The sequence below is a fragment of the Adiantum capillus-veneris genome, chromosome 27 (assembly GCF_014529385.1).
Source record: "Adiantum capillus-veneris isolate H3 chromosome 27, ASM1452938v2, whole genome shotgun sequence".
NCBI classification, from domain to species: Eukaryota; Viridiplantae; Streptophyta; class Polypodiopsida; order Polypodiales; family Pteridaceae; genus Adiantum; species Adiantum capillus-veneris.
Genome location: NC_140957.1, coordinates 31,070,512 through 31,098,095, shown reverse-complemented (window position 1 = coordinate 31,098,095; position 27,584 = coordinate 31,070,512). Strand labels below are relative to the sequence as shown.

General features: G+C 48.2%; 1 protein-coding gene across 3 annotated transcripts in view; it reads right to left on the bottom strand.

The window, feature by feature from the left end:
• LOC147421727 (Transducin/WD40 repeat-like superfamily protein) overlaps positions 1-27,584 on the bottom strand; it is an 81,281-nt gene that overhangs the window by 1,810 nt on the left and 51,887 nt on the right. For all 3 annotated transcript variants that reach the window (XR_015186836.1, XR_015186837.1, XM_086503526.1), the window contains exons 12-22: positions 27,147-27,248; positions 26,816-26,962; positions 26,519-26,681; positions 25,731-26,000; positions 25,509-25,663; positions 24,602-24,730; positions 24,375-24,492; positions 24,104-24,299; positions 3,199-3,310; positions 2,961-3,115; positions 38-1,640 (exon numbers count right to left, since the gene is read on the bottom strand). Coding sequence is in view for 1 of the 3 variants with exons in the window: in XM_086503526.1 (XP_086359652.1) it covers positions 38-1,640; positions 2,961-3,115; positions 3,199-3,310; positions 24,104-24,299; positions 24,375-24,492; positions 24,602-24,730; positions 25,509-25,663; positions 25,731-26,000; positions 26,519-26,681; positions 26,816-26,962; positions 27,147-27,248 (3,150 nt within the window). In the remaining 2 variants the exon portion in view is untranslated. The remainder of the gene's footprint in view (positions 1-37; positions 1,641-2,960; positions 3,116-3,198; positions 3,311-24,103; positions 24,300-24,374; positions 24,493-24,601; positions 24,731-25,508; positions 25,664-25,730; positions 26,001-26,518; positions 26,682-26,815; positions 26,963-27,146; positions 27,249-27,584) is intronic.

The following is a 27,584-nucleotide window of genomic DNA, read 5'->3' as shown; positions in this document are numbered from 1 at the left end:
GCACACACGCCCTTGAAGATAAAAACTAACAACGTACATGTCCAGGACGGGCAGCGAAAGGGGGTGAGCTAGGCTGGGTTGCAGCCTTCCCCATTTCAGCTACATTGGTTGCTGCAACAGTACCAGGAACTACAAGAGAACCTAGATCATTTGTTGAAACACCAGTATTTGCCACATTTCCCATTCCACTGGGAGGCACACCACCAACAAAAGGATCCACAACACCTACAGCCATGGCAGTAGGAGGAACTCCGCCAGCAAATGGATCCACACCGCCTGCTGTCGCTGAAGTAGGAGGCACTCCACCACCAAATGGATCCACACCACCTGTGATCACTTGCCCGGGCTGGGGTGGAACTCCACTTCCAGGAAGGCCATAGGCACTAGCCACACCAGCTGTCTGGGTTGGAAAGCCTTGAGCTCCCAGTGGCCATCCAGATGCTTCAGGCACCGGTGGTGCAGAGGAGGCACCACCGATGTTATTCCTTCCAGATTCAAAGGCGGCGAGTGTACCAATTGCTGGAGTGGTGTTCTGGAAAAAGTCTTCTGGAATGGGTCCTGCAGTGACTCCCATTCCCATCATCATCTGAGGTGGAGCTCGTGGACCTCCAGGCATGACATACGGTGGTGCTTGTAACCCTCCTGGCACCATCTGAGCTGAGAAGGGCTGTAATCCTCCAGGTGTTAACTGTGGTGGTGCTTGAAGGGCACCTGGCATCATCTGAGGTACAGCTTGAGGTCCTGTCATCATTGTTGTGGCTCCCATGGAAACAGGAATAGGAGATGGAGTCGTTCCTGTAAGTGACAAAAGATCTTGTGTAGAACTTCTTGACCGCCCTAGAGGGGGAGGCAAACCAGCTGGGCCAAGTCTCAACTGCTGTGTAGCAACTTTCACCTTGTCCAAATTCACAGCTGTGCCTTCTGCAGGCTTAATCACAAATTTAATCTTTCTCTTTTGTGTTGCATCATCTTCCTCGTCACTACTGTCATCCATCCCAAACTTTTGAAACTCTTGTTCGGCTTTGGCTTGCTCGTCTTGTGAACCAGTGTTACGCATAAGGTCTTGTAAACCTTGTCGTGGAGCAGCCTTCCCATTAGCTTCTTCATTTACCTTTAGTTTCTCTAATATGGCCAGATTCATGCCATCTGGTACACCATTGTCTTTGGCCTGAGGCATAAATTTCTTCACCACAGCAGTATCTTTAACCTCAATGACAGTGCCACGTCCTTTCAAAGTTCCTAAATAAACACCCAAATGGTCTGGAATAATGGTGGGAATAGGTCCATTTGGTGTCTTCATGTAGGCAGTCACTTCGTTTGAGAGTTCCCAATCAGGAACAGTTCTCACTAGTGCTGGAGTTTTTATTTCCCAATTTCCTCCTCCCCATTCAGGACCTTTTGGCAGCATGCTCTCAGCTGCAAAATTGGCTAACAGCGATCCCTGGCCCCAGCTCGTTGATCGAACACTGAGGATCTTTGCACACTGTCTTTGAAGTTCAGGGTTAGATTTTGTCTCCTCTAATTTTTGAGAAAGACGCCTCAATGCGCTTGGATTTAGGTGGCAAATAAAAAGATCCAATAGACTCTCATAATCCGAAATCACCTCAAATGTCTCTTTTGCAAGATCAAACTGGCCATACCTGGCAAAAGGACAAATGTGAAAATATGAATTCTTCCCACATATATATGTAACCTCAGAAGGAGCTCATGAGAAATTCAAAAGCCAAAAAAAGTACTTTAAATAGAGAAAGTCAGCATGTTCCTACTCGTTTTGTGCACACTGGAGGACTCTGCAAGCACCATGTATAATACCCACATTTCTCGTGACATATCCACTTAACTTCAGCAGCATCTTCTCTAACTCATAATCCCATAAATGAAAGCTTCATGATGACACTACTTATATTCTGAGAACGCTATGCAAGGCAACAACGGATCTCAATCCATACTCAGAAAGAGACAATCTATAAATTTTCATTGATATCCGTGCTAACAAAATAACCAGTGCTTAAGTACCCATCAAATGGCATAAACAGAAGAATTATGGATCACATTCCCAGACAAACAGCACACCTGCAAGAGAGAAACTTTGCCCCTGACAGCTACCTAGAGAATGAGCCAGATACAAACAACAGCTAATGGCAATACTAGTTTCTCATGTTGCATCTAACACAGAAGCATCAATATATGTTGAACAAATTCATTTGCTCTGCAAATGGAGCATAGGAAATAACTTTCAGCTTGCCTCGTAGCTTATACATGGGGGAAAGACATCGATAAATCTGAAGTTGATGATCATTGATGTGCGCATGAATTTGAGTAACTACGTGAGGCAACTCTTGACACTCAACCTTGGTGAACTTGGTGAACTAAAAATGACATAAGATGTGAGTGAGCATAATTGCAAGCGCGTGTGCCCGTGCACACACACACACACACACACACACACACACACACACACACACACACATGGAACTCAAAGATCCATGCATGCAGACACATATGTTATGCTTATGGAACTCAAAGATTCATGCATGCAGACACATACATTACGCTTATATATGCTAACTAACAATAGGTATACATTTGAAGATCTTCATGTGTGTTTACGTATGCATTGAGTCATGATAATGCTAAAATGTTCAGCTCACTTTTGTAGCTTATAAGAGTGGAAAGACATCGAAAATTGAAGGTGGTGATCATTGATGTGTGCACGAACTTGAGTAACTATTTGAGGCAGCTCTTGACACTCAGAACCTTGGTGCACATGGAACTCAAAGATCCATGCATGCAGACACATACGATATGCTTATGTGTGCTACCAATAATAGGTATACATTTGAGGATCTTAAATGTGTGTTTACATATGCACTGCGTCATGATAATGCTAAAATGTTAAAAAATAATGGGCTCACACAAAGGATTAACAAAATAGAGCCGCAGCAGCTGTTGGAACTTACTTAATACAAGCACGACCAAGCTCCCTAAAACGCTGAAAGAGACGAGATGTTGGAGGACATTTAGGATAATCACGCGAACGTACAAACTCATCTTTCAATATTTTTATAGCAGTTGTGAATCGTCGGGATAGAATTGCGTAGTGGCATCGCAAAACCTGCAAAAAACTCATCCATTCAGCTCCTTACGAAATTTAGAGACCAGGTAACTGTTACAAGAGATCTTCTAATGGATAACTACCTGTGTAAATTGAGGACCAGCTAAGGCTAGTTCAACAGCCAAATCTCCGCAAATTGCAGATCCAGTAGCAAGAGTGTCAAGTAAACGAGGTGTTACCCGAAGGCTGTCAAATCTGAATGTACAGCACAAAACCAACTCACTGTATTACATGCTTCATCACTTTCTAGAACAAAGAAATGTTAGGTTGTTACTCTTATCTTTCAATTTGAAGAATGCGCCACTAGTTTGAGAGGAATCGGACACAATCTCTTAGAGAGTGACAATACATTGTAACCCCTAGATCATTTTGACATTCATTGTGTGATTACCATGCTTGGACTCTAGTTCCTAGGCAGCTTCACCCATACAATGTAGATTTGGCACAGGCTGCAAGCTCTTAGGGGAGCCCATATTGGCTCTATGGTTAAAAGAGCTTGTGTCATGTCGTGTGCAGGAAGGTTCTTGGTAGACACTAATTGATACCAGAGAAGCATCTAGTTCACTTTATATGCCATGATGACAAGCTCTAAGTTTAAGGGATGTGAACATGCACACGGAGGATATGCAAAAAAAGCTAGCTAACTCCATCAACACCAAACTGGGGGTGTAGTGTCATAAATGGGAGCAATTAATAAGCTGAAAATAAATATAACTCGACAAAGTGAGAGAAGGGAGAAGATCGACACAGTGTTGGGGACAAGAAGATGGGCTGGTCTCCCCCCTCTTAAAGAGAATCTTTATTATGGGGAGAATCTTGCACAAGAACCGGATAAAAACCCTCCATTCTAGATCTCAAACGATGACCGATTCCTTGCCGTTTGGGAACCTGAGAGACTAGCTCTCAACTCAGATACCTTCCGCTTTGCACATAGAGCATAGAAGCTCCGTTCCCAGAATTCCCGAGCGTAGGCCGAAGCCTCCTTGCCCCTTCTCCGAGATGGAGTACCTGCTGCTCCTCGCACAGGAAACAACCTCCGTAAGCAAACTTGTCGCGAGCACTTGCAGTTCCCTCGCGGCAGAGTCTCCTCTTCTTAGCGCTGGCACAACTGGGGAGAGTGGGTGCGCTCATGCTCCTTCTAGAGAGAGAAAATGAAATGAAATGAGATGTTATATTAACGTCTTCAAAAGGTCAAAATGACCTATGAGACCAAAAAGTTACAATTGGTGAATCTGATGTCATGTCTGAGTACGGAAATTACAAAGTTACAAAGAACTAACACTAACACTAAAACACTAAGGAGGAAGGAAATAAATCTGAGTTGATTCGGGTTTTGAGACGAGATGCGAGGGGGGGGGGGGGGGTTAGATGAAATCTCTCATCAGTCACTATCGGATCTCATCAACCTCCTCCATGGTCAGTACTCTGGCTGGGCGTCTTGCATGTCGAGCTAGAGTGATCTGTATCTTCTGTTGCAGCCTTCGTCGGTGGTGGGAGACCCCCCGAGGTCGTGGGTGTCTTGGTCTGCCTAGCTCAGTGGCTCGGTCAAGCAACGTACCTCTAGTATGGGTGGGCTCTGAGATCTGCTGTAATGACTGCTCCTTTGGCTCTCCCCTGGCTGATGTAAAGAAATCTGTGATTCGTCTCTGAGACTGTCTTTCCCCTGATGCCCTCAGCAAGCTCACCCTAAGTCTGCGCAGCTCTAGCAGGAACAATCCGAGACATCTTTGATCTTTGTATCTCATGACTCTAGAAAAAGGTCCGAAACCTTCTTTGAACAGGCAGTGGAAGCGGCGGCGTATCTCATAGTACGCTGGGCAATGACATGTGTAGTGCAGCTCTGTCTCTAGCTCTAAGTTACATAGGTGACATATCCTGGCCCCTGCCGGCACCCCTCGAAAACGGCCAGTTTCAATCTGGAGCTAATGTGAGGATGTGAGTATCTGCCCAATAGCGCATCTTATCCCATGAGATAAGTGCGTATCCATGTATGGAGGCCTAGTCACAAAGCAGTCCTCCGTGAGTTGGAGAAGACGCTCTCTGTAGAAGGCCATCTTCGTGCCCAACTTCTGTGTCGGCTGTATCCATGTGCTCCTGGTATCTAGCTGAATCAAATCTTGACGTATGAGTCTGGTGATCTATGTCGGTGTGAGAGACAGGGAGGGTGCATCCAAGGAGTATTGAAACGGAGGCAATCTATCCACGTTGAAACCATGCGACTAAAACCATGCTGTCATCTGTCCATACCGACATGCTGTATAGCCTTGTAGAGCTAATTGTCGAGATGACTCCGTGGCAAGCGGAGCGTATCTGTCCCTGGGGAGATCCTATAGACTGTGCATAAAAGATACTGATCTAGTCAATGCCTCCACCACGAGGGGGGGGGGGGGGGGGGGGGGGGGGGGGGGGGGCGGCTAGCTCGGCTTGGGTAATCTCATGCGGCACTGAGGCCTTAGCCCGGATCATCCGAGCGTTCATAGAGACCAGAGGCCTCTCCATACATCTCCATCCATCTAGGTTGCCAGACCTCCCATGGTGATCTACTGAGGGTCCCCATACCTGAACTCCATAGAGCATAGCTGGAGTCACTAGAGTGTCAAAAAGCCAGAGCTTTGTTCGTGGTTCTTGAAATTGAACCTGCAAACACATCCTCTTCAGTCCTCTCAAAGCTGCATATGCTCTCGTCAGTCTAGTCTCTGATGCTCTCCTTAGTGAAAACACGATCCACCGAAGTCTACCCCCAGATAAGTATATGCATTTGTGTACTCCACAGTCTCCTGGCCATACATAAATTTGGGTGCTGACCTCCTGACCCACTATGGTGTGGTGTTGGAATACCATAACCTTGGTTTTCCCCAAGTTGACAGACAATCCACTGTCATGAGCAATTATGCAGAGCATCCAACTGATGTTGCATCCCCTCTCGACAGTCAGAAATCAGCACAATATCATCAACATATAGTAACAACGGAATCCATTTCACTACTAGGTGAGCCCCTCTGTCTCCCTGGCGCTCTACATAGTCCGAAAACTCATCCACATACATCCCAAAAAGAGTCGGGGATAGGGGGCATCCCTGCTTTACTCCAATAGTGGAGTGGACCATGTCAAACATTCCTTCAGTGGTGCGTACCCGCCCCATCACTGTCCTATATAGAGCCAGAATACCCCATATCAGCTCTGTAGGCACACCCATGTCCCGTAGTCTGCATATAAGTTTGGCTCTCGGCGCTGTGTCAAAAGCTTTGCGGAAATCCACAAAGCTACAATAGATCCTCTTGCCATGGTGTCTACCCTCCTCAATAATAGCTCTGAGTGTCAAGATCTGGTCAAGAGTGGAGAAACCTCTCCTGAAACCTGCTTGCCCTGGTGCTCTTATGCCCTCTCGCTCTGCCCATCTACTCAGCTCCTACTCAAGAACGGATGCATACAGCCTAGCTAATGTGTGGCCAACCATGATGGTGCGATAATTCCCGGGAATCACGGGATCTCCTGACTTCAAAATAGGCACAATAGTAGACATACTCCAAGTCTTAGGGAAGCCTTCATACATGGCTCGATTAAACATCATACCAAGGAGCTCTGCAAGCATACCTCTAGCATGGATGAAGTGCTCTGCTACCAGACCATCATGATCATGTGCTCTCCTTGTCTTCATCCTATCAATGGCTTTCCTTACCCTCTCGGTAATAAAGAAAGAACATGTCTCCGGGCATGACTCTAGTGGGTCCAGCAGAGGTGGTTGCCCATGTGCTGTGTAGAGAGATGTGGCATATTCCCCCCATGTCTTAGTGGAGATGACCGCTGGTGGTGGTGAATGCTCATGGAATAGCCTTCATGCTTTGCCCGAGTCCTTACTTATAAATAACTGATACAGATCCCGCTCTAGCTGAGATAGATAAGCCCTTTTCTTTCGTCGCACTAGGTGGTGAAAGATAATCCATGAATGTCTTTGTGTGGTAATACCCATGAGCACTTCCCTCAGTAATTTGACCCTCGTCTCTCTACACTGCTCATCATGCCAGTTGTTCTAGGAAATGCTCCCAGATCGTCTCCGTGTAGGCTGGCTGTGGGGGTATGCCTTTGATGCTGCATCATGGAGCGTCTCTGTCAGTATCTGAGTGAGTTCATCTAGTGGCCGTCCCGGCTCCTAGGTGCATAGCTGCCTGTATATCTCATCCATATACACCGAATCCGTCTCCCTCATGAAGGTATACCGAGTGTGTGTGGGGACCTCTTCTAAAGGAGCTGTGCTGAACTAAAACGTCAGGGTGAAAGACAAGATAGCATGATCAACTGCTACTCCAACTGGCCTAGTGCCCACCGTGAAATCCTGAAAGAATGGAATGAGACCTGGCTGGGCCATAACATAATCCACTGTGCAGGCACCATGTTGGTGTGGAAAGCAAGTAGAACCTCCAGCTGTCGAAAATCTTTGTAGGCCATTCAAAATGGCCAATCTATGTGCGGTTCCCATATCTATCAAGTATCTGCCATACTCAGTGCATTCCTCATCTTGTGATAGTCTGGATAGACCCATCTCTGTAATGTCCAGCTCCCTAAGCATCTCCTCGGAAGTACCATAAAATATTGTCTGGTGGTGGGCAGTTCTAGCATTGAAATCCCCTAGTATGATAATGTCACCATCCTTGGAAAACTCCCATATGTCATTATCCAAATAGCAAGGGGGTGGGGGGGATTTTCGAAAGCGCTCGTTGCCTGCTGCCGCTCGCTATCCATCGGGGGGGGGGGGATTTTCGAAAGCACTCGCTGCCTGCTGCCGCTCGCTATACATCCCTCGCCAACACCTGTCGCCCCCCCCCCCCCTCCCGCCCCCCCCCCCCCCCCCCCCCCCCCCCCCCCGTGGCCCTTGTGCCACCAGCAGCCGCTGCTGCACTGCCTCCCGCCCTCCCTTGCCGTGCGCTGCCCTCCCTGTCCGCCCCTCAGCCACCTGCCCGCTTGCTGCCCGCCATCCCCTCGCTGCCGTTGCCAGCCCGCTACCCTCACCCTTTGCCATTTCCAGCCCGCCCCGTCCCCCCCTCCCCCCCCATCCTCTCACTTATTTCCCCCCCCCCCCAAAACCCCCCCCCCCCCCTGTTAGCTTCGATCTCTGCCACTCGCGCCGAAGTTTTCTTGAGATTGGCTCTGACAAGTGCTGGTTTCTGGACAGTGCTCGTTGGGGCTCTTTTGCAGAGAATATTTCTTTCTGTTTCTTTTCCGACACAGCAGCAGACATAGATGGAGGCTCAAGCTCCGCCACAGAGGGATTCTGATGAAGTCCCCTCGCCCGACCCCGCTGAGCCCACCATTCGACTTTCTCTTACTCTGACAGAGCAAGCGAGCCTAGCCGCAAAGGTGGATCGTCTACAGGCGACTTCCGTCATCTGCAAGATCCTTGGCACCAGACCCAGCAGAGCAGGGCAGAGCTGCGTGACCTTCTCCAGGCCCGCCTTCTTGCAGAGGTGGGCAAGATCTTGGCCGTTCGGTTCCTCGGACGAGGCTACTATCAGATCGAGTTTGAGACCTCCGAGATGGCGTCCAAGGTCATAGCTATGAGCCCCTTGACCATCCCGACCAGTTCGAGCCCACTTTTGACAGTGGAGACATGGTTTTGACTCTGCTTCAGATGTTCTGGTAGAGGAGGCAGACGGAGATCCCATCTCCGTCTGCTTCCTGGTTTGCGGAGGGAGTACCTACCACTTTTGTCCAGGATAGGCTCAGCGATTGGGACTATCCTGGAGACACCTCGCACGGCAGCATCAGTGGCTGCCAAGGCGGCCGGCATTCCCTCAGTTCGCGTTCTGGTTAGGGACACTCACACTCTCCCAAAGATCATCCTTCTTCCTCGAGTGAGTGGGGGTTGGTTTAGACAGAGCGTGGAGTATTCGGGCCTCCCGAACCAATGCTTCATTTGTCGACAGATGGGCCATCTTGCGAAGGCCTGTCCACGGAGGAGGCCCCGACCTACAACACAGACTCAGCCCCAGCCCGCAAGGGCTGGCCAGCAACCCATAGGCAGACAGACAGAGCACACAAGCAGAGCCACCCTCCGAGCCTGGGGCTCCAGCGGAGGAGGGATGACAGCAGGTTCGTGGTCGACGACGGCAGGGGCCACAACGACAGCCTGGCACTCAGAGTGGTCCTCAGGTGCCTGCCCAGCAGCAGTGGGTTCCCACGGGGAATCGATTCGGTCGTCTCGAGCAGAACGAGGTCCCTGCTCCAGCCCCCATCCCAGCTTCACCCTCGACAGCCCCTCCTCCCCACGAGTTCCCCCCCTCCTCATCAGCCTCCCCCTTGCCTCCTGCTCCCACTGCCTCGCCTCCTGCTCCCACTGCCTTTGCCTGTCCCCCCCGCCCCTCTTCTCCCCCTCCCTCACCTCCCCCTGCTCCTACACCCACCCCTCCCGCTCCAATTCCACAGTCAACCAGGGGGCAGGGCCATCTCCGGCTACTAGGAGATCTCTTGGCAGCGCCTTTGCCACGAGTCGCTTGGCAAGAGAGGGACAGCCTTTCTTGCGAACCCCTCTACAGATACAGACATCTCCCTTTGCAGCAGTCCCTCGTGGTCTAATGAGCTTCGACATCGGGCGTCGATGGGACTTCTTTGCCTACGACTTTACACGCTTTCTCGACAACTCCTCCTCAGACCTTGAGGCAACCTGCTTCAGGGTTCATGTTCTGTTCCTTGCAGCTAGGGGGATAGAGGCCTTGGACTCAGCGGTTGGCTTCTCTTTTCCCCTTTGCGGCAGGGACCAGACTGAGTGGACTCTCGACTCAGTGTTGGAGTGGCTGCATACACAGGCCCTAGAGTTCTCTCACCACATGGGAGACCTAGGAGTTACAGACATGCTTCAGGCTCTGTGGTCATTGGCCAAGTTTGCGGTGACTCCTCCAGATGTAGCAGGATGTAGACACATTGTGGTTCATTTCTTTGTTGATACGCAGTGCTCGCCATGCTATGTAGACATTCATGAGGACTCCTGGACAGAGGAGGTTGCTTTACGTACGGCTCGGTCTACTTGGGCTTGGGCTAGGCTCTCTTTGCAGTCACGCCTATCTAGAGGACGCTCGGATGCGGATTACTCCCCATCTAAGCCAGCCTCGAAGATAGCACGTTTAGCTGCTGCGGCAGCATCTGTTCTCTCTCCCTCCTCATGAGGATCGTCTCATGGAACGTGCAGGGACTAGGTGGGCCCCAATTTCAGTGTCAGAGGGGCCGACTGCATCAGGAGCTTCAGCGTTGCCTTGTGGGAGGAGAGATTGATCTCCTTATGCTACAGGAGCATCATCTGTGTGAGAGTCGCATTAGACGATGTGGTCAGCTCTTACGTGGACGATATGATACTTTTTGGTCAGCTACTTTTGGACCTGAGGCATCCAGGATGGGGTATGTATGACTATTGCGGATTCTTTGCAGCAGGCCATTGTGGGCAGAGGGATTATTGTGCAAGGCAGGGCTCACTGGATCACTATGCAGTTTCAGGGTTGCCTTGTGGGCTTCTTGAACATATATGCGCCCAATGTGGCGAGTGCACGAGCAGAGTTTTGGTCACAGATTGTTGAGTCTCTGCCGCAGGCAGAGCAGTGGTGCATAGGGGGTGACTTCAACATGTTGGAGGACCCTTCTGACAGGATTGGTGGCAGCCATGCTATTGTGCATCGAGTTGAGCTGGCAGCTTGGGAGAGGTTTTGTATGACTGAGGGTTTCGGATGTGTGGCAACACTCTAGCTTTGTGAGGCCCCCAGACAGCCTGGCCTTCTCTCGTTCGGACCGCAGAGTGGGAAGAGTGAATCTATCACGGATAGATCGCTTTTACACTAGTGACCATTTCTGTGACTTGGGTGGGACAGTTAGCATTCTGGCAGGGACTTCCCTCTCGGACCATGCACCAGTGATCTTCACAGTGGCAGATAGGCAGAGGAGGGGGAGCACGATGCTTCGCATCCTTGAGAGGTTCTTGCTGGACTCTGCACTTAGAGAGCGAGTAGAGGCTCTCTGGACAGAGAGCTTGGACATGCAGGATTCTCCTGCTGACAGAGTGGCCTCAGGACTAGCTCAGCTTAGTCGATTCTTTCTCCAGGAGTTCTTGGCTCGCCTGGTTGCAGTGAGAGAGGAGGAGCAGCATCTCAAACGGGGCGTTGCTTCCTTGCAGAGAATGTAGGAGCAGCAGGAGCAATTACAGCAGGCTCGCCAGGAGCTTGTTAGCATAGAGGAGCGGCGCCATGAGTTTGCTTTCCATCGACATGCATCTCAGTGGACACAGGTGGGTGACAAAGTGACTTGTGCTTTCTTCGAGGCAGTGGGACCTCAGCATACGCATGCCAAGGTCAGTCAGTTGAGGAGGCCCGACGGGTCAATTGCTTATGGGCCAGAGGACATGCGGCAAGTTGCTATGACTTCTACCGTGAGTTACTGTCTGCAGAGCCTCAGTCAGAGCGTCGGGATTCATGCAGGGAGCAGGTGTGGGCACAGATGCCTTGCCTTCATGCGGCAAGTTGCTACTGACTTCTACCGTGAGTTACTGTCTGTAGAGCCTCAGTCAGAGCGTCGGGATTCATGCAGGGAGCAGGTGTCGGCACAGATGCCTTGCCTTGTGACTGAGGAGATGCGTCAGAGGCTTGAGCTGCCACTTCAGCTTGACGAGTTGCACACGGCTCTTAGTGCACTCCCTCGTGGTAGCTGTCCAGGTGAGGATGGCTTGACTCCCAGTTTGTTCTTGGAGTACTGGGACTTGCTTGGCCTAGATCTCTGTAGTGCTTTTCGATACATCTTGCACACAGGAGAGATGCCTGACAACATGAGTTGAGGAGTTGCACACGGCTCTTAGTGCACTCCCTCGTGGTAGCTGTCCAGGTGAGTATGGCTTGACTCCCAGTTTGTTCTTGGAGTACTGGGACTTGCTTGGCCCAGATCTCTGTAGTGCTTTTCGATACATCTTGCACACAGGAGAGATGCCTGACAACATGAGTGAGGGTCTCATCTACCTCATTCCCAAGGAGGGTGGCTCCTTGGATGAGATTCGACAGTGGCGCCCCATCACCATCCTCAACTCAGCCTATAAAATTCTTGCCAAGGCTCTGAGTTCGAGGATCCAACCACTTCTAGAGAGCCTTATACATGGGACTCAGACAGGCTTTGTCAAGGAGCGCAGTATCCTTGACAACATCTTTATTTTTTGGAAGGCTTCGGCCCTTGCGCGGCTCCGAGGTGAGGATCTGGCGATTCTTCTTCTCGATTTTAAGAAGGCCTACGACATAGTTGACTGGGAATTTTTGGAGGGCACTCTACGCAGGATGGGCTTCTCAGATGCTTGGATCAGAGGGGTGTCAGCTTTGTACAGACGGGCAAGTCAGGTACATTTGTCAGGAGGTAGAGGTGATTATTTCATGCTCATACGCTCGGTCAGACAGGGCTGCCCTCCTTCCCCATTCCTCTTTCTGTTCTATGCTGAGGCGACGAGCAGGTTTTTGGTGTCGCAGCAGGTTGGTCTACGGGGCCTAGCACTCCCTATTCGGGGAGATGAGCTACTGGACGCTGAGTTTGCTGATGACTCAGCCTTGTACTTGGATGGCCGGGAGGCCAACCTTCACAGCTGTGAGCAGGCTCTTGAGACCTTTTGTTGTGCATCTGGCGCACTGATCAACTGGAGAAAGACAGTGGCTTTCTCGGTTGGTAGTGCTCCTGTACCCGATTGGATGCCAGGTGAGGGTTTCAAGTGGACTCCCCCAAGGACTACAGTTTGGTAATTGGGCTGTCAGGTTGGTTTGGACTTGTCTCCCGAGCAGCAGATTGCTCCCCTCCTCCTGTCTATCAAGAGAAAGTTGTTACATTGGAGTTCCGCACGACTTTCTTTGGCTCGTAGAGTTGTAGTGGCCAACTAGGTGTTGTTGGCTACTATGTGGTACATCACTTCTTGCTGGATCTTCTCGAGTTCTTGTATCAGCCAGGTAGAGAGGTTGATCAGGAACTTCCTTTGGTCAGGGTGTGACACTCAGACAGCCTGGGCCAAAGTGGCTTGGCAGGTCATCACTCTTCCTTGTTCACAGGGAGCGCTTGGGATCATAGACCCAGCACAGCAGAGCAGAGCCCTTCTTGGGAAGTTCATCGTCCGAGTACTTCTTCCATGTGAGGAGCCCTGGAAGGAGTTCTTGCTACAGCGGCTTCGTGCTAGGGTGCCTCAGGCAGGAGGCCCCTGGCAACCTTCGACAGGATGGATTTTCACAGAGATGCGCAGAGTTAGCTTGAGCAGGAGACTGGAGGACTGCTTTGTTGTGGGTTTGCTTTGATCTTGGAAGCACTTGCGGCGAGGCCTGGAGCAACGGCAACCTACTTGCACGGGGAGCGCCTGCGACAGCCCCTTGTTGGAACCCCATGGTTAGCACTCAGAGAGGCCACTTGGTTGGTAGTCGGCCTCATGTTTCCTGGGGTCCCATGGCAGCGGGTCCAGCACGCTCTTTAGGTGACTGGTTACAGTTCTCAGGCTTGTTAGAGGAGCTGCAGGTCTTTTAGCTACAAGGCATGAGAGGGGTGCAGAGCATGTGCCAGGACATCTCAGAGGCAGTACCAGCTGAGTGGCTCACACCTCTCGAGTCAGCAGCGCCCAGATGGATGGGAGCCTTCACGCGACTGGAGGTTCTCATCTCAGTTCGGGCTTGCTCAGAGACTATTCCCTCCCTATTTTTCGGGTCCAGGGTGAGGGACGCTTACAACGAGTTGCAGTAGAGGCCCCGCAGGTGGCAGAGTGCTGTTTTCAGAGGATCCGAGTGGTGGGCATCTGCGGGAGGACTTGTGTCATCGATCCTGACCTAGCTGCTCTTGAGACTGGACATTGGAGACTGTGGGCTTGGGAGTGCTGTCCACTGGCACGAGTACAATGGGATCCTGGAGAGTGGCGAGACCCTTTCTCTTCTGTAGATCACCCAGGTGCCCCTTTCTTTCAGTACACTGTTCGACTGGGACGTCACATATTGGCAGCACAGAGAGAGGCTCGCCTTGCTACAGCACCTCATTGGCAGGAGGGGGGTCTCACAGCTGAGTTCTTGGCAGCTTTTTGGGAGAGGTTGTGGGACTCCAGATAGCCGAGGCATGTCACTTTGTTTCAGTGGCTGGTCGCACACAGAGCTACAACACTTGGCAGCTGGCTTGTACATAGTGCTCTCGGCCGCATGTGCAACTTGTGGCCATCTTGTGGAGAGTAAGCGCCACTGTCTTTGGGCACAGCAAGTGTGGCTTCGTGTTCTTCGGTTGATGCCTGCTCTTTTCACGGCTCGGCAGTACACTTGGGGGGCAGCTGCTTGGTTCGCTCTCACGGCCCTACACTTCAGTTTGAGCTATCTTCCACCACCAGGATGATAGTGATGAAGGGGGGGCGACCTACACTCCAGCCTGCCACAGAGCTTACTCCACAGGAGTGGTGCAGTGAGAGAGAAGAGTGTTGGGAGCTCATCAGTGGCTTGACACTCTGGTTCATCTGGCGGGCCCACTGCTTCCGCATCTTTGAGGCTCGCCTTGTACCACCAGCAGAGATTGTTCGCGATCTTTGGCTAGAGCTGATCCACACTCTCAGAGGACAGCTCGAGAGACTCCAGGGCAGCTCCGACCACATGCGGGAGCGCAGAGAGGCCTTCCTTCGACTCTGGCATCCTGGGCCTTTTTTCACCATGGTCTAGGGTGTACTCAGATGGCACTACCGTCCACCTATGTGGCTGTTCTCTCCTCCCATCTCTTGATTTAGCCTCATTGTACATATGCCGTTTTTTTTCATTGGGAGAGTCTCCCCATCATGGTTGTTGTAGCCCTCTCTAGTAGAGGTGGTTGTAGCCCTATGGGCAGTTTCATTAACTAATAGAAGGATCTTTTTCTTGGAAAAAGAAAATAGCAAAGGGGGAGGGGGAGGGGATTGTCCTCTAGGTGATGCATATACTGACGTACTAGAAGGAAAGTAATAGAAAGCAATGTAGAGGTATCCACCCGTCTCTGCCCTAAGCCTCACCCACCTGTACATAGCATGTTCATCCTTGCACGCTATACATATCAATGGCTGCAACTCCTCCCTGAATAGAACTGCCACTCCCCCTGAGCCCCGTCCTCGATGCTCCGATCTGGTCTCCTGTCTGCAAACTGTCTTCCATCTATATCCACTCACCTGTGGCATGGATTGCCCAGGGGCTTGATGCGTCTCAGAGTAGAAAATGATGTCTCTCACTGTGAAGCTATCCTCAAAGGCCCCTACATCAAGACGGAGTGACCCATTACAATTCCAAGTTGCCATCTTTAGTGTGGTTCCATAGGTCTCGCACCGTCATGTGGAACGTCGCTCCAATATCACCACCTTTCCATCCTTGTAAAAAGAAATCTTCCCCTTTTCCCTTGCTGCTCTAATTTCCGGCATTACTTCTTGCATATGAGCAATTTGCGAGAGGGTGAGGTCATCTCCAAGAAAGATGCCAGTTTTCTTTAGAGTCTGTCTCTTCTTCAAGAAGTTTTCCGCTTCCATGGAGGGGAAGCGGAGAATGAGTGCCCTTTCCTTCGAGGTTTCTCCGTTGCTCCCACTTTTCTTAGTGCCCACTCTCCAAGCCCTCGTATGCGTCTGCTCGTTGGACCCCACCACAGTCATGAGTTCTTTCACCTCTTTACACATTATCTTGGTCTTTGAGGCAGCATATCCTTACGTACAAAGCCCGCACATGTCTCCTTTGCTCCTCTTCTAGTGTCAAGTTGATGATGGTTGGTGAGGGGGTGGGGATTATTTCCTTGCCTTTTCCTTTCTTGACAATCTTGATCCATTTTTCGGCCTTTTTTGCTTTTTGTTGGGTCTTTGTGCCCACGAGGTCGTCATTTCTTTTTGTTGCTACCCACCTTCTTTGATGGCCCGCGCTTGTTCCTTAATCGTGTTAAGCTCTTCAATTACTGAGGGTTGAAGCTCTCCCTCTTCGAGGACCTTCTGCGATCGCACCTCTGCAAGCTCTTTCTTGAGTAGTGCGATTTCCTCATCTTGAGCCTTCTTGTGATCCTCGAGTGTATGTATCGTGCTTTCTTGTGCTGCCACACGCGCGTCGAGTACATTAATAGTACCTAGGAGGTGGCGGTTGATCTTGCTGATGGACTCGCTCCATTCTTCTTTGCATTTTTGGATGGCATCCTCCACCGGGTCATCCTTGCCATTCTGCTTTCTCATTATTGAAGGGCCGCAACAGGAGAGGGAGAGGGGTACACAAGTGAAGAAGAGTTCTCTCTCTCTCTCTCTCTCTCTCTCTCTCTCTCTCTCTCTCTCTCTCTCTCTCTCTCTCTCTCTCTCTCTCTCTCTCTCTCTCTCTCTCTACGCGAGCATAGACTCTCTCTACCCTTTCTCTCTCTACGCTATTCATCTCTCTCTCTCTCTAGGCTTCTTTTTTTTTCCTCTTTCTCTCTCTACACAATTTCCGCCCCTCTTTCTCTCTCTACGTGCTAGGTTGGCGTTGGGTTGCAGAGTTGCAGGGAGAGCACGAGGGAGCGGGGGCAGGGGCTGCAAGAGCAGCAGCGCAAAAGAGAGGGGGGGGGGGGGGGGCGTGTGCGAGAGCAAGGGCAGCGGGAGCACAGCGGGAGAGAGAGGGGAGCAGGGGGTGGAGGCAGGGGCAGCGAGACAAAGGGAGCAAGGGATTGGGGGGGCAGGGGCAGGGGGAGCACAGCGGGAGAGAGAGAGAGCAGGGGGCGGGGGCAGCGGGACAGAGGGAGCGGGGGAGCAGGAAAAAGAGAGAGAGAGAGAGAGAGAGAGAGAGAGAGAGAGAGAGAGAGAGAGAGAGAGAGAGAGAGAGAGAGAGATGAAATGAAATGTTATATTAACGTCTTCAGAAGGCCAGAGTGACCTATGAGACCAAACTAATACAAAAGTGGTGAATCTGTTACAATGTCTGGGTACCTTAGTACTAAAGTACTAAGTGTGAAAAGTGTGAAAGTACTGAGAGAGAGAGAGAGAGAGAGAGAGAGAGAGAGAGAGAGAGAGAGAGAGAGAGAGAGAGAGAGAGAGAGAGAGAGAGAGAGAGAGAGAGAAAGAAATGAAAATGAAATGAAATGGTATAATAACGTCTTTAAAAGGCCTAAGTGACCTATGAGACCAGAGCGTTACAATGTGGTGGATCTGATACAAAGTTTGAGCAACAAAATGACAAAATAAAAAAACTATGAAATCCTAAACTGGTAGGTGTGAACTAAGCAGCTAGCTGGGATAGCTAAATCACAAGTCACAAGAGATCCAACATCGATCGCTGGCAGATCTCATCAATCTCCTCCATGGTCAGAAATCTGACCGGGCGTCGTGCATGTAGAGCCAAATTGATCCGAATCCTCTGATGTAGCCTCCGTCGATGCTGTGTAGTTCTCCGCAATCGTGGGCGTCTGGATCTCCCCAGCTCAGTCGCTCGGTCTATCACTGTGCCTCTGGTGTGAGGCAACAAGCTCTGCTATGGTAGTAGCTCCTCCGGGTGTCGAGTGTCTGCTCTAAAGACGTCTGTGATGTGTCTCTAAGACTGGCTGGCCTCTCCTCTCATCAAGCTCTCTGTGTGTCTACACAGCTCGAGCAGAAACAAACCCAAGCATCTCTGATCCTTGTACCTCATGACTTTGGAGAGTGGTCCAAAGCCCTCTCTGAACAAGCAGTGTAAGCGGCCTCGTATCTCATAGTAGATGGGGCAGTGGCATGTGTAGTGCAACTCTGTCTCAGGCTCCATGTCACACAAGGGGCATGTCTTGGCCCCTGTTGGTACTCCATTGTATCTCCCAGTCTCGATCCGCAGCTGGTGTGAAGATGTGCGTATCTAACCAATAGCACACCGTATCCCATGAGACAAGTGGGTGTCCATGTACCTGGGCCTCGTTCACAAAACCGTCCTCCATAAGCTGGAGAAGATGCTCTCTGTAGAAAGCCATCTTCGTGCCCAGCTCCTGGGCTGGCTGTATCCATGTCCTCTTAGTGTCTAGCTAAGTCAGGTCCTGGCGGATGAGCCTGGTGATCTCGGACATTGTAAGAGTCAGAGAGGGTGCATCTAGTGAGTACTGGAAGGGGGGCAATCTGTCTATGCTGAACCCATGTGCCTGAAACCATGATGTCATCTCCCCATACCAACATGCTGTATCTCCCTGCATGGCTAACTATCGAGAGGACTTAAGTGCAAGGCGGGCGTATCTGTCTCTGGGAAGTTCCCACATGCGGTGTATGAAGGAGATAGATCTGGTGAGCGCCTCAAACACTAGTGGGGGGGCAGCTAGCTCTGCTTGGATAATGGCACGTGGTACTGAATCCTTGGCTCTAATGAGCCGCGAGATCATAGAGACGAGAGGCTTCTCCATGTCCCCCCATCCATCAGTGCGACCTGTCCTCCCGTGATGATCCAATGAAGGACCCCATATCTCAGCTCCATAGAGCAATGCAGAAGCCACCGAAGTGTCAAAGAGCCAGAGCTTCGTCCGAGGCTCCAGAAACTAACCTGTGAACACATCCTCTCCAATCTACCCAATGCCGAATGGATTATGGTCAATCTAGTCTCTGTTGCTCTCCTCAATGAAAATGCTGGTCCACTAAAAACCACTCCAAGGTAAGTGTAAGCATCTGTATACTCCATTGTCTCCTGGCCGTATGTGAATGCAGGCGCTGACCTCCTGATCCAAGTGGAGGAAGAGAGAGAAATGAAATGATATATTAACGTCTTCAAAAGGCCAAAATGACCTATGAGACCAATCTGGTACACACTGGTGAATCTGATACCATCTCTGAGATACTAAATTGAATCTAGAATTGTTACTAGCTAGAACTGTGTGGGGTATGTGTGATCACAAATACAATGGGTGCCCTATACAAGAGAAAGATACAATGGGTGATGAATCCATCCTCATCTGTACTCTACTCTGGATGTCAAGATAGTATGGCTCGTATCCTCTGTTGTAGTCTTCGTCGATGCTGTGAAGCTCCTCTCCTCAATCGTGGGCGTCTCGATCTCCCTAGCTCCAATGCTCGGGCAATGAGAGTACCGTGGATGTGAGTATGAGCTGAGATTTGCAATGGTGGCTGCTCCTCTGTCTGTCCAGTCTCTGGTGTGAAGAAATCAGTAATCTGTCTCTCGGATTGTTCTCTCTAGATCTCCTTAGTAAACTATCTCTGTGTCTCTGTAACTCAAATAGATACAGTCCAAGACATCTCTGGTCTTTATAGCTCATGACTCTGGAGAAGGGTCCGAAGCCTTGTTTGAATAGACAGTGTAAGCGACCCCGTATCTCATAATACACTGTGCACTGACATATATGATGCATCTCCGTCTCTGGCTTTGTATGGCATAGGCGGCATATCCTGTTAGTTGTTGGTATCCCTCTGAATTTACCAGTCTTAATCTCAAGCTGGTGGGACGATGTTCGTATCTGACCAATGGCACACCGTAACCCATGAGATGAATGTGTATCCATATAGCTGGGTCGAACCACAAACCCATCCCCTGTGAGTTGGAGAAGATGCTCTCTATAGAAAGCCATCTTCGTGCCCAGCTCCTATGTCAGCTCTATTCATGTCCTCCTGGTGTCCAACTGGGTCAGGTCTTGGCGAATGATTCTAGTAATCTCCACCTGTGTAAGAGACAACGATGGTGCATCAAGGGAGTACTGGAAGGGAGGCAAGCTGTCCATGTTGAAGCCATGTATCTGAAACCATTGTGCATACCAGCATGATGTGTCCCCCTGTAAAGCTAATTGTCTCGAGGACTCGAGGGCCAATCTGGCATATCTGTCTCTAGTAGTATCCCATAAGCTGTGTTCAAAGGAGAATGATCTGGTAAGCGCCTCTATCTCCATAGGGGGGGGGGGGGGGGGGGGGGCTACTAACTCCGCTCTAATGATCTCGTGTGGCATGGAGGCCTTGGCTCTAATCAACCGAGAGATCATAGATACCAAGGGCCTCTCCATACCTCTCCACCCATCCTGACCCACAGAGATTCCCCAAACCTGAACCCCGTAGAGCATAGCTGAAGCTACCAAGGTATCAAAGAGCCAGAACTTTGTTCAAGGTTCCTGGAACTGAACCTGCACACACATCCTCTCCAATCCTCCCAAGGCCGCATACGCTCTAGTTAGTCTAGTCTCTGCTGCTCTCTTCAAAGAAAACTTTGGCCCAGTGAAGACTACCCCAAGATAAGTGTATGCATCTTAGTACTCCACAATCTCTTGGCCATAAGTGAATGCAGATGCTAATCTCCCGATCCATTGCGATGTGGTGTTAAACACCATAACCTTGGTTTTACCAAGGTTTACAGACAATCCACTATCCTCCGCAAAGCTATGTAATGCATCCAAATGTCGTTGCATACCCTCCGGTCAGTAAGAGATCAGCACAATATAACAACAATGAGATCCATGTCCCTACCAGTTGGGTACCTCTGTCACCGTCTCTGTCAATGTAATAAGAAACCTCATCTATATACATACTAAATAGAGTAGGAGACAATGGACAACCTTATTTCACTCCAATAGTGGAGTGAACTAAATCAGATATCCCCTCTGGAGTGCGTACATGTCCCATCACTTATCTGTATAGAGCCATGATCCCCCAAATCAACTCAATGGGCACTCCCATCTCCTGTAGTCTATGCATCAATCTGGCTCTGGGAACCATGTCAAATGCTTTGCGGAAGTCCACAAAGCTACAAAAAATCCCTACCCTCCTCAATAATGGCTCTAAGTGTCAGAATATGGTCAAGAGTGAAGAAGCCTCTCCTAAAACCAGCCCGTATGCCCTCATCTCTCTAACCATTTTCTCAACCGTTGCTCAAGGATAGATGCATACAACCGTGCCAATGTGTGTCCAATCATAATAGTACGATAGTTCCCTGGCTCCGTAGGATCACTTGCCTTGAAGATAGGCACAATAGTAGACAATCTCCAAGTCTCAGGTAGACCCTCACACATGACACGATTGAATAGAACTGCAAGAACCTCTGCCAGTATATCTCTAACATGTAAAAAGTGCTCTACTACTAGACCATCATGATCCCTCCTGGTTCTCATCCTGTCGATGGCCGTCTTTACCATCTCAAGGGTAAAGAAGATACTCGTAGATGGGCATCGCTCAGGAGGATCTGGAAGGGGTGTCTGTCCAAGGATAGTATATAAGGATGTTTCATTTTGACCCCACACATCAGGAGAAGTAATCATTGGGGGAGGGGAGTGCTTATACCAGTTGTTCTTGAGTCTCTACTCGAGAACAACTGGTATAAGTCCCGTTCCATTTGAGCTAGGAATGCTCGCTTCTTACGTCGCACAAGGTGCCTGAAGGCTATCCGAGAAGTTGTGCTCTCATCTCTCTACATTCCTCCTCATACCAATTGTTTTGAGGCATGGTCCCAGAACGGCGTCTCTGATTAGGCTGAGTGTGTGGGTAAGCCTCTGCTGCTGCATCATGCAATGTCTCAGTCAGTAAAGTGGTGATCTCCTCCACTGAGAGTCCTGGCCAGGCTGTTGTACATAGACGAATATAGATCTCCTCTGTATAAACACAATCAGTCTCTGGTGTAAATGTATAGCGATTATGTGTCCTCCCTCCTAACACCTGGACTGTACTATATTAAAAGGAGATAGAAAGTGTCAAGAGAGCATGATCCACTCCTACGCCCACTCGTCTTGGTCCTACTTTGAAATCTTGAATGCAGGGGATGAAGCTCGGATGTGCCATGACATAGTCCACTGTGCTAACCCCAAGCCTGTGTGGAAAGCATGTGAAACGGCCGCTCTAGAAAAATGTTGCAAGCCATTAAGTTTCGCTAGACCATGTGTAGTCGCCATCTTTGTGAGATGTCCCCCGTACTCTGTCTGCTCTCTATCTTGTGAATGTCTATCAAGCCCCAAATCTCCTACATCCAGCTCTCTAAGCATCTCCTCTAAAGTGTCATAGAAGACGGTCTGAGCACGTCCAGGCATTGAAGTCAACTAGGAGGATGATGTCACCATCCTTGGCAAACTCCCATATGTCATTGTCTAGGATTGAGAGAGAGATCGCTGCCTTGCTTGCTGTTTTTAGCCAGATTGGGGCACCATCTCTTTGTTGCTTTATTTTATTACGTGGGCTGCAGCCAGCCGGCCACTTACTGAAATAAGTTAACAAGTGGGCAGCCAATCGGTTACTTACTAAAATAAGTGTGAACCTACTTAAAAAACTTTGTAAAAACTTGTGAGCTGAAAAATAATGCTTACGCAACACTCCCCAGGGGTCCCTGGATGCAACCTCATGCACAGATGCAATGCAAACATAGTCTTCCTCGCGGGAAAGCATCTATTTTCCCAAATACATCCTGCTTTTATTCAAAGCTTCTCTTTATTCATGTACTTGCATCTTTACGCGTAATTCTTACCCAACTCGGATTTTCCTCCTCAGACCAACAGAAAATTCCATATCCGATGCTCCCGTGACCCATCCTGTGACGCATCAAGGATATCCATTTCCCAATCTCTCCCAGTAAACTTACGGAACAACTCCTTTGCGATGCTTAATATCACCCATCATATGAGACATCAGAGATGTCCGTTCCTGATTGCTTTTATCAGTTCTTGTAGATCTACAGTTCCCCGGTTCAAGTGTACACACATAAATATCCTAATTTCATTAAGAAGAAATTACTTAGAAAGTAAGAAAATAGTCAATTTAGCAACATATAGTCAAGTGTACACATATAAATATAACATAAGAAAAAAGTGTACACATATAAATATCCTACTTTCATTAAGAAGAAACTACTTAGAAAGTAAGAAAATAGTCAGGTTTAGCAACATGTAGTATGGCATGCACACGTGGGTTGGGAAAGAAGAGTCCCCGTGGCATAGCAACAGGGTCTAAGAAAACCCACTCTCTCCCTCAGTCTGGTCTGCTCATGTCGTAAACAAATCTCTCAAATGGCCCTGTTGTGTACTCTCCGAGCCTCGTACCATGGTGCTCTGGGGCGTCTACCAGCTCGAACAATCTCTGCCTCCATAGTGTGAACCCTCTGTGAATGTCGGTGGGTGGTACTAGGGCAGCGCTTGAGAGAAGTCCGTGAGCTATGACTATTGCCCTTCACTAGGGTGTGCAGATGATTGGCAGAGTCTCCTCATGTCTCTGAATCTCTAGTAAAAGAAGTGGCCCGCGGCTGTCTTTGTGAACTCAGCATTGATGTGTCATTTGGCAAGAAAAGCGTGCAAGCTGTCTCATGCACACAGGCGCGTGCGCCCACACACACACACACACACACAGAGGAAGAGTGCTTTGGAACCTGGGCACCCAATGTTTACATGCCTATAAATGGAGACTGTCTTCTCCTTTCACAAATTATCAATTGGATGACTGGACATGGTTGAAAGCAGCCAGATTATTGAAAATTGACCTACTTTGTCAATATTAATCCTGCAGAACAAATGCTGCGGCATATCTTCATACACAATGTCCGGGGGGGGGATTGTTGAGGTGCACTCTCACTTGGACAAGTATGCTAAAATAGACACTAAATGTTCAAAATAACATGATTGGAGGGAGTCTCAAAGGGAGGCACTGTTTCCATTGTCCAAGGACCCATCTTTGATTATGTGCTTGTTCTAGCATTCAATGTCTAGTGAATCATGTAATATGGGGTACCCATTGAATCCCTTCACAATGCTGTGGGTCACCCTACGCCACATCCAGAATACCTTTGCCGCCGTATTTTAATCTGCGATGCTTTAGTCATACATCCAATGGTGACCACAAATATCTTTCCCGCAGTATTTTAATCTGCCCAAACTTTTTACGAGTATATTTCCTCTGCAATGCTTTAGTCATACATCCAACAATGACCACAAATAACCATCCTAACTAGATTAAACTATATGAAACTCCATTCATGATACTCTAGTCATCTACCTGACTCTGCATCCGGAAAGCGATTCTAATGGAAAGATCTCCCTGATAATTTTACTGTGCTCAAACTGAGAACTAATATTTATTAAAAAAATAGCTACACTGACACGCACCTAGAAGTCAATTGAAACATCAACTCCACAAGGTCCAGCTTAGGTTCAATAGTCTTTTGCATGGTGGCCCATCCTATCAAGATTGGCTCGAGCAAACCTACAAGAAGTGTTCTTATGTCCACGCCTTGCTTCTGTCTTGGATTTGCATCAGTCGGGCAAGCAAGAAGCACCCGATCATTGAGAAAACCTACCAGAGCTGCACAATACAAACATCCAAGTAAGAAGGGCATCAGGTGTCTACATGGGATAAAATGTTGTCAAGTGACAGTACCAGCAGTTGGTGTATTGACTGACACTAAACAGCGCGCAATGCTGTCCCAACCGAGTGTAGCAATCGTTGTTGCTGATGAGAAAAGCAGCGCTGGACCAGCCCAAACCAGAGACCTGAAGTGCTTTTATGGTTAAGAAGAACTACTAGCCAAGTTGCCTACCTTCAACACAGTAGCCTACCTTTGTAGAACTAGAACTAATAGAGTGAAGTGCATTATGATAGGATATTGAAGGAAATCCATTATCAAATTTTGTGGAGCAACAGGCCAAGACCTCCAACTTTGATGAAAGAATCATGACTCTTGATGTCGTTAAAACTCCAGCAACAAGTCCACTTGGTATAGCTTGCCACGAAACCTACAAACCATAAACAGTCATACTTTTAATACTTGGCAGTGACAAAGAGAGCAGAGCACCTCGAAATAGAAGTGTTTTGGTAAAGGAAAAAGCCACCTTGATCCTGACACCTGACTCGTGTGTGTAGCATTTTTATAGAATCATCAATAAATAAACCATTATGTATCGATGCACATGACCACAAAGGAACATAATGAGGCTTGTGTATAATGTATTCTCTCCTCATAGCACAAAGTCAGCTGAATATCAATTAGGAGGAGGAGATATTGCTTCAGTCGCTTGTGCTGACTAAGTAGAAATGAGTGAAGAAGGGCAGGCAGTGTGGAGAAAAAGAATTAGTAAGGATGAGACAGAACAGAACAAGAGATTGCATGAGAGACAAGAGGGACAGGCATTGTGTTAACTCATAAAAGTCAGAACTACAGTTTAGGCCAAAGGATTTTAGGCTCAAGTTTGACAATGGAGCTATACTAGGGAAATAGTATCCCCACAAAAATGTTCGATATAATAGAATATGATGGCTCGTCCGTATGTAACTAACGAAACTCTTCAAGATTATGAACAGAATTGCAATTGCATTGGGGTGGCTAAATGTGGCAAACCAGGAAGGCAAGAAGGTTTTATTACTGCTAAATGGAATTGGTGAGACGTGAGGCTTAAAAGACATCTCTTATTTGCTGACAATAGGCTGGGGTCCCCAGCTAAAAAAGTTATAGCTCCTAGGGGTCACAGAACTCAACTCTAATCATTTCTTCTAGAATGCGGTAGCAAAACACACCTGTAGAACTACTTCTAATGGATTCAAAGACAGAGATGGTCCATCATCAGGCTTTGTAGAAATTTCAAAAACTTCATTGGTGATTCCCATTGATTCTGCTGAAAGCTTAGCCAATCCTATATGACTTCCTTGTGAAGCATAAAGCAAAGTAGACTCTGCCAAACAAGGATAAAGTCAACTTTCTGAAAAATAGCTAACAGTATGCAAGAAAATATCCATTACCTAGGGGTGTTGAGAAGATTCGCTGGACAGGACTATAAAATACAAGTGATATGGGATGTTGTTGGAGAGAATCATGTGTCTTCCTCATCAAGCTGGCTTGAGAGAACGTGTTCACATCAAGAGCTGTACTGTTCTCTGAGTCCTCAGATGATTGCTTGTCTGGATTTGCTTCTAAGTTCTCTTCAAGAGAGAACAAAGAGAGCCCCAAACCATCATCTTCAAGTATTGCATATTGGTTCTCTTTAGCCCCGATAAATGCACCATCGCACCCTAAACAACCACAAAAACCCAATTTGAAAGTGGACTATTTCTAGCTACAAAAAGGTCAACCAAAGTGCATGTTCAATATTTGAAGACACAGATTGCAGCCATTATTAAGTCTCGAACCCTCAAAAAGGTTATAACATGCTGCAAGTCCAAAAACGATATCAAAACATCATAATCATTTGCACATGTGGATGAAGATTCTCACTACCTGTGTTTTGCTCCCTCTTAGTGGCTTAATTTCAGAAATCAGTTCCAACATTCAACAGGGCACGTCCAGGCCTAAAGTAACAATGCAGGGGTACCAATAACCACGACCATGCAATCTTCAATTTGAAATATGAATCAAATGCTGCAAATTTACTGAACTACAGGTGCTAGTGTCACTTTTGCCTCTTGTAAGTACTAAACAATCCAGCAAGAAATAACACATTGCATTGGATTAGTTTTACGAACACCTCAAAAAAGAAGACTGTCTCTCTACAGGTACAACCTTAACTTCTTCGAGATAGCTCTCCACATACCTGAGCTTGTAATAACCCTCTCGGTTGCAGTATGCATATCCACTTGGTCTCGATACAGCACTACCTCACTGGTTGCTCCTCGACACTCAAAAAAAATGAGGAACAAATGTTGTTTTGTGCTGTAGAGCATACGAGTTGGATTCCGCTCATTTCCTCCAAGAGCCTGCTATGCCGATTATAGAAAATTGACACATGAATAACTCGATTCCGTGCCTCAAAAAACAGCACAAGCATGCATATTCTCTTTTTCCATCTCTACTACCTCCCAATATATGAAAAGTCATTAATGTGCCATACCGTTGGCGAAAGCTTTTTATAGATGTTGTAATCACCAGAAGATAGACTGTAAGCAGTAAGATTACAACCGTCCATGAAAAAGACACGAACTGGATAGTCGAATATTCTTTGCTCAGAGTTAAAAAATCTCAACTCTTGATGAATTGGCTGCAGAGCAACACAACAACTTCTCAAAATACAAGAGACAAAAGCAACAAAGTTATATGAAAATCCACACGACTGCAAAAAGACTTGCACTGCCTATACACAGAAATCTAGCGGCACAGATCATCACATTCTTTACAAAAAAGTCACAACACTCCTTGATATTACAGATGTTATGTGCCCAGACCTGGCAAACAGGAACATCTCGAAGCATGTACTTCTTATCCAAGATTGTCAAGAGCGGCAATTTCAAGACCGGACCAGTTTTTAGATTTCCTTCTGCTGAGTTCTGCATGATGGAAGAAAAATTGACCAAACAAGTCTGTAGCCTAAAATTTCATTAGTACCTTGAGCAGAACAAAACAACATAAAGGTAAGATATGGTAATATCTCTATAGCCACAAAAGAAGAGAAAGCCATCCAAATAACTATCTCTGTAGCATTTTCCAGTGAAACGAAAACTTCAGAAATTTTAACCAATAGGAATTCACAACCCTTGCCACAAAGGATTCTTAGCTTTGATTTCTTGTGTTCACAAGTGACTAACTTACAGTTAACTCTGCAAGATTTAAAAGATCTATTTGTATGCACAATAGCCCCAACATGCTTGAATGATCTTTGTCCA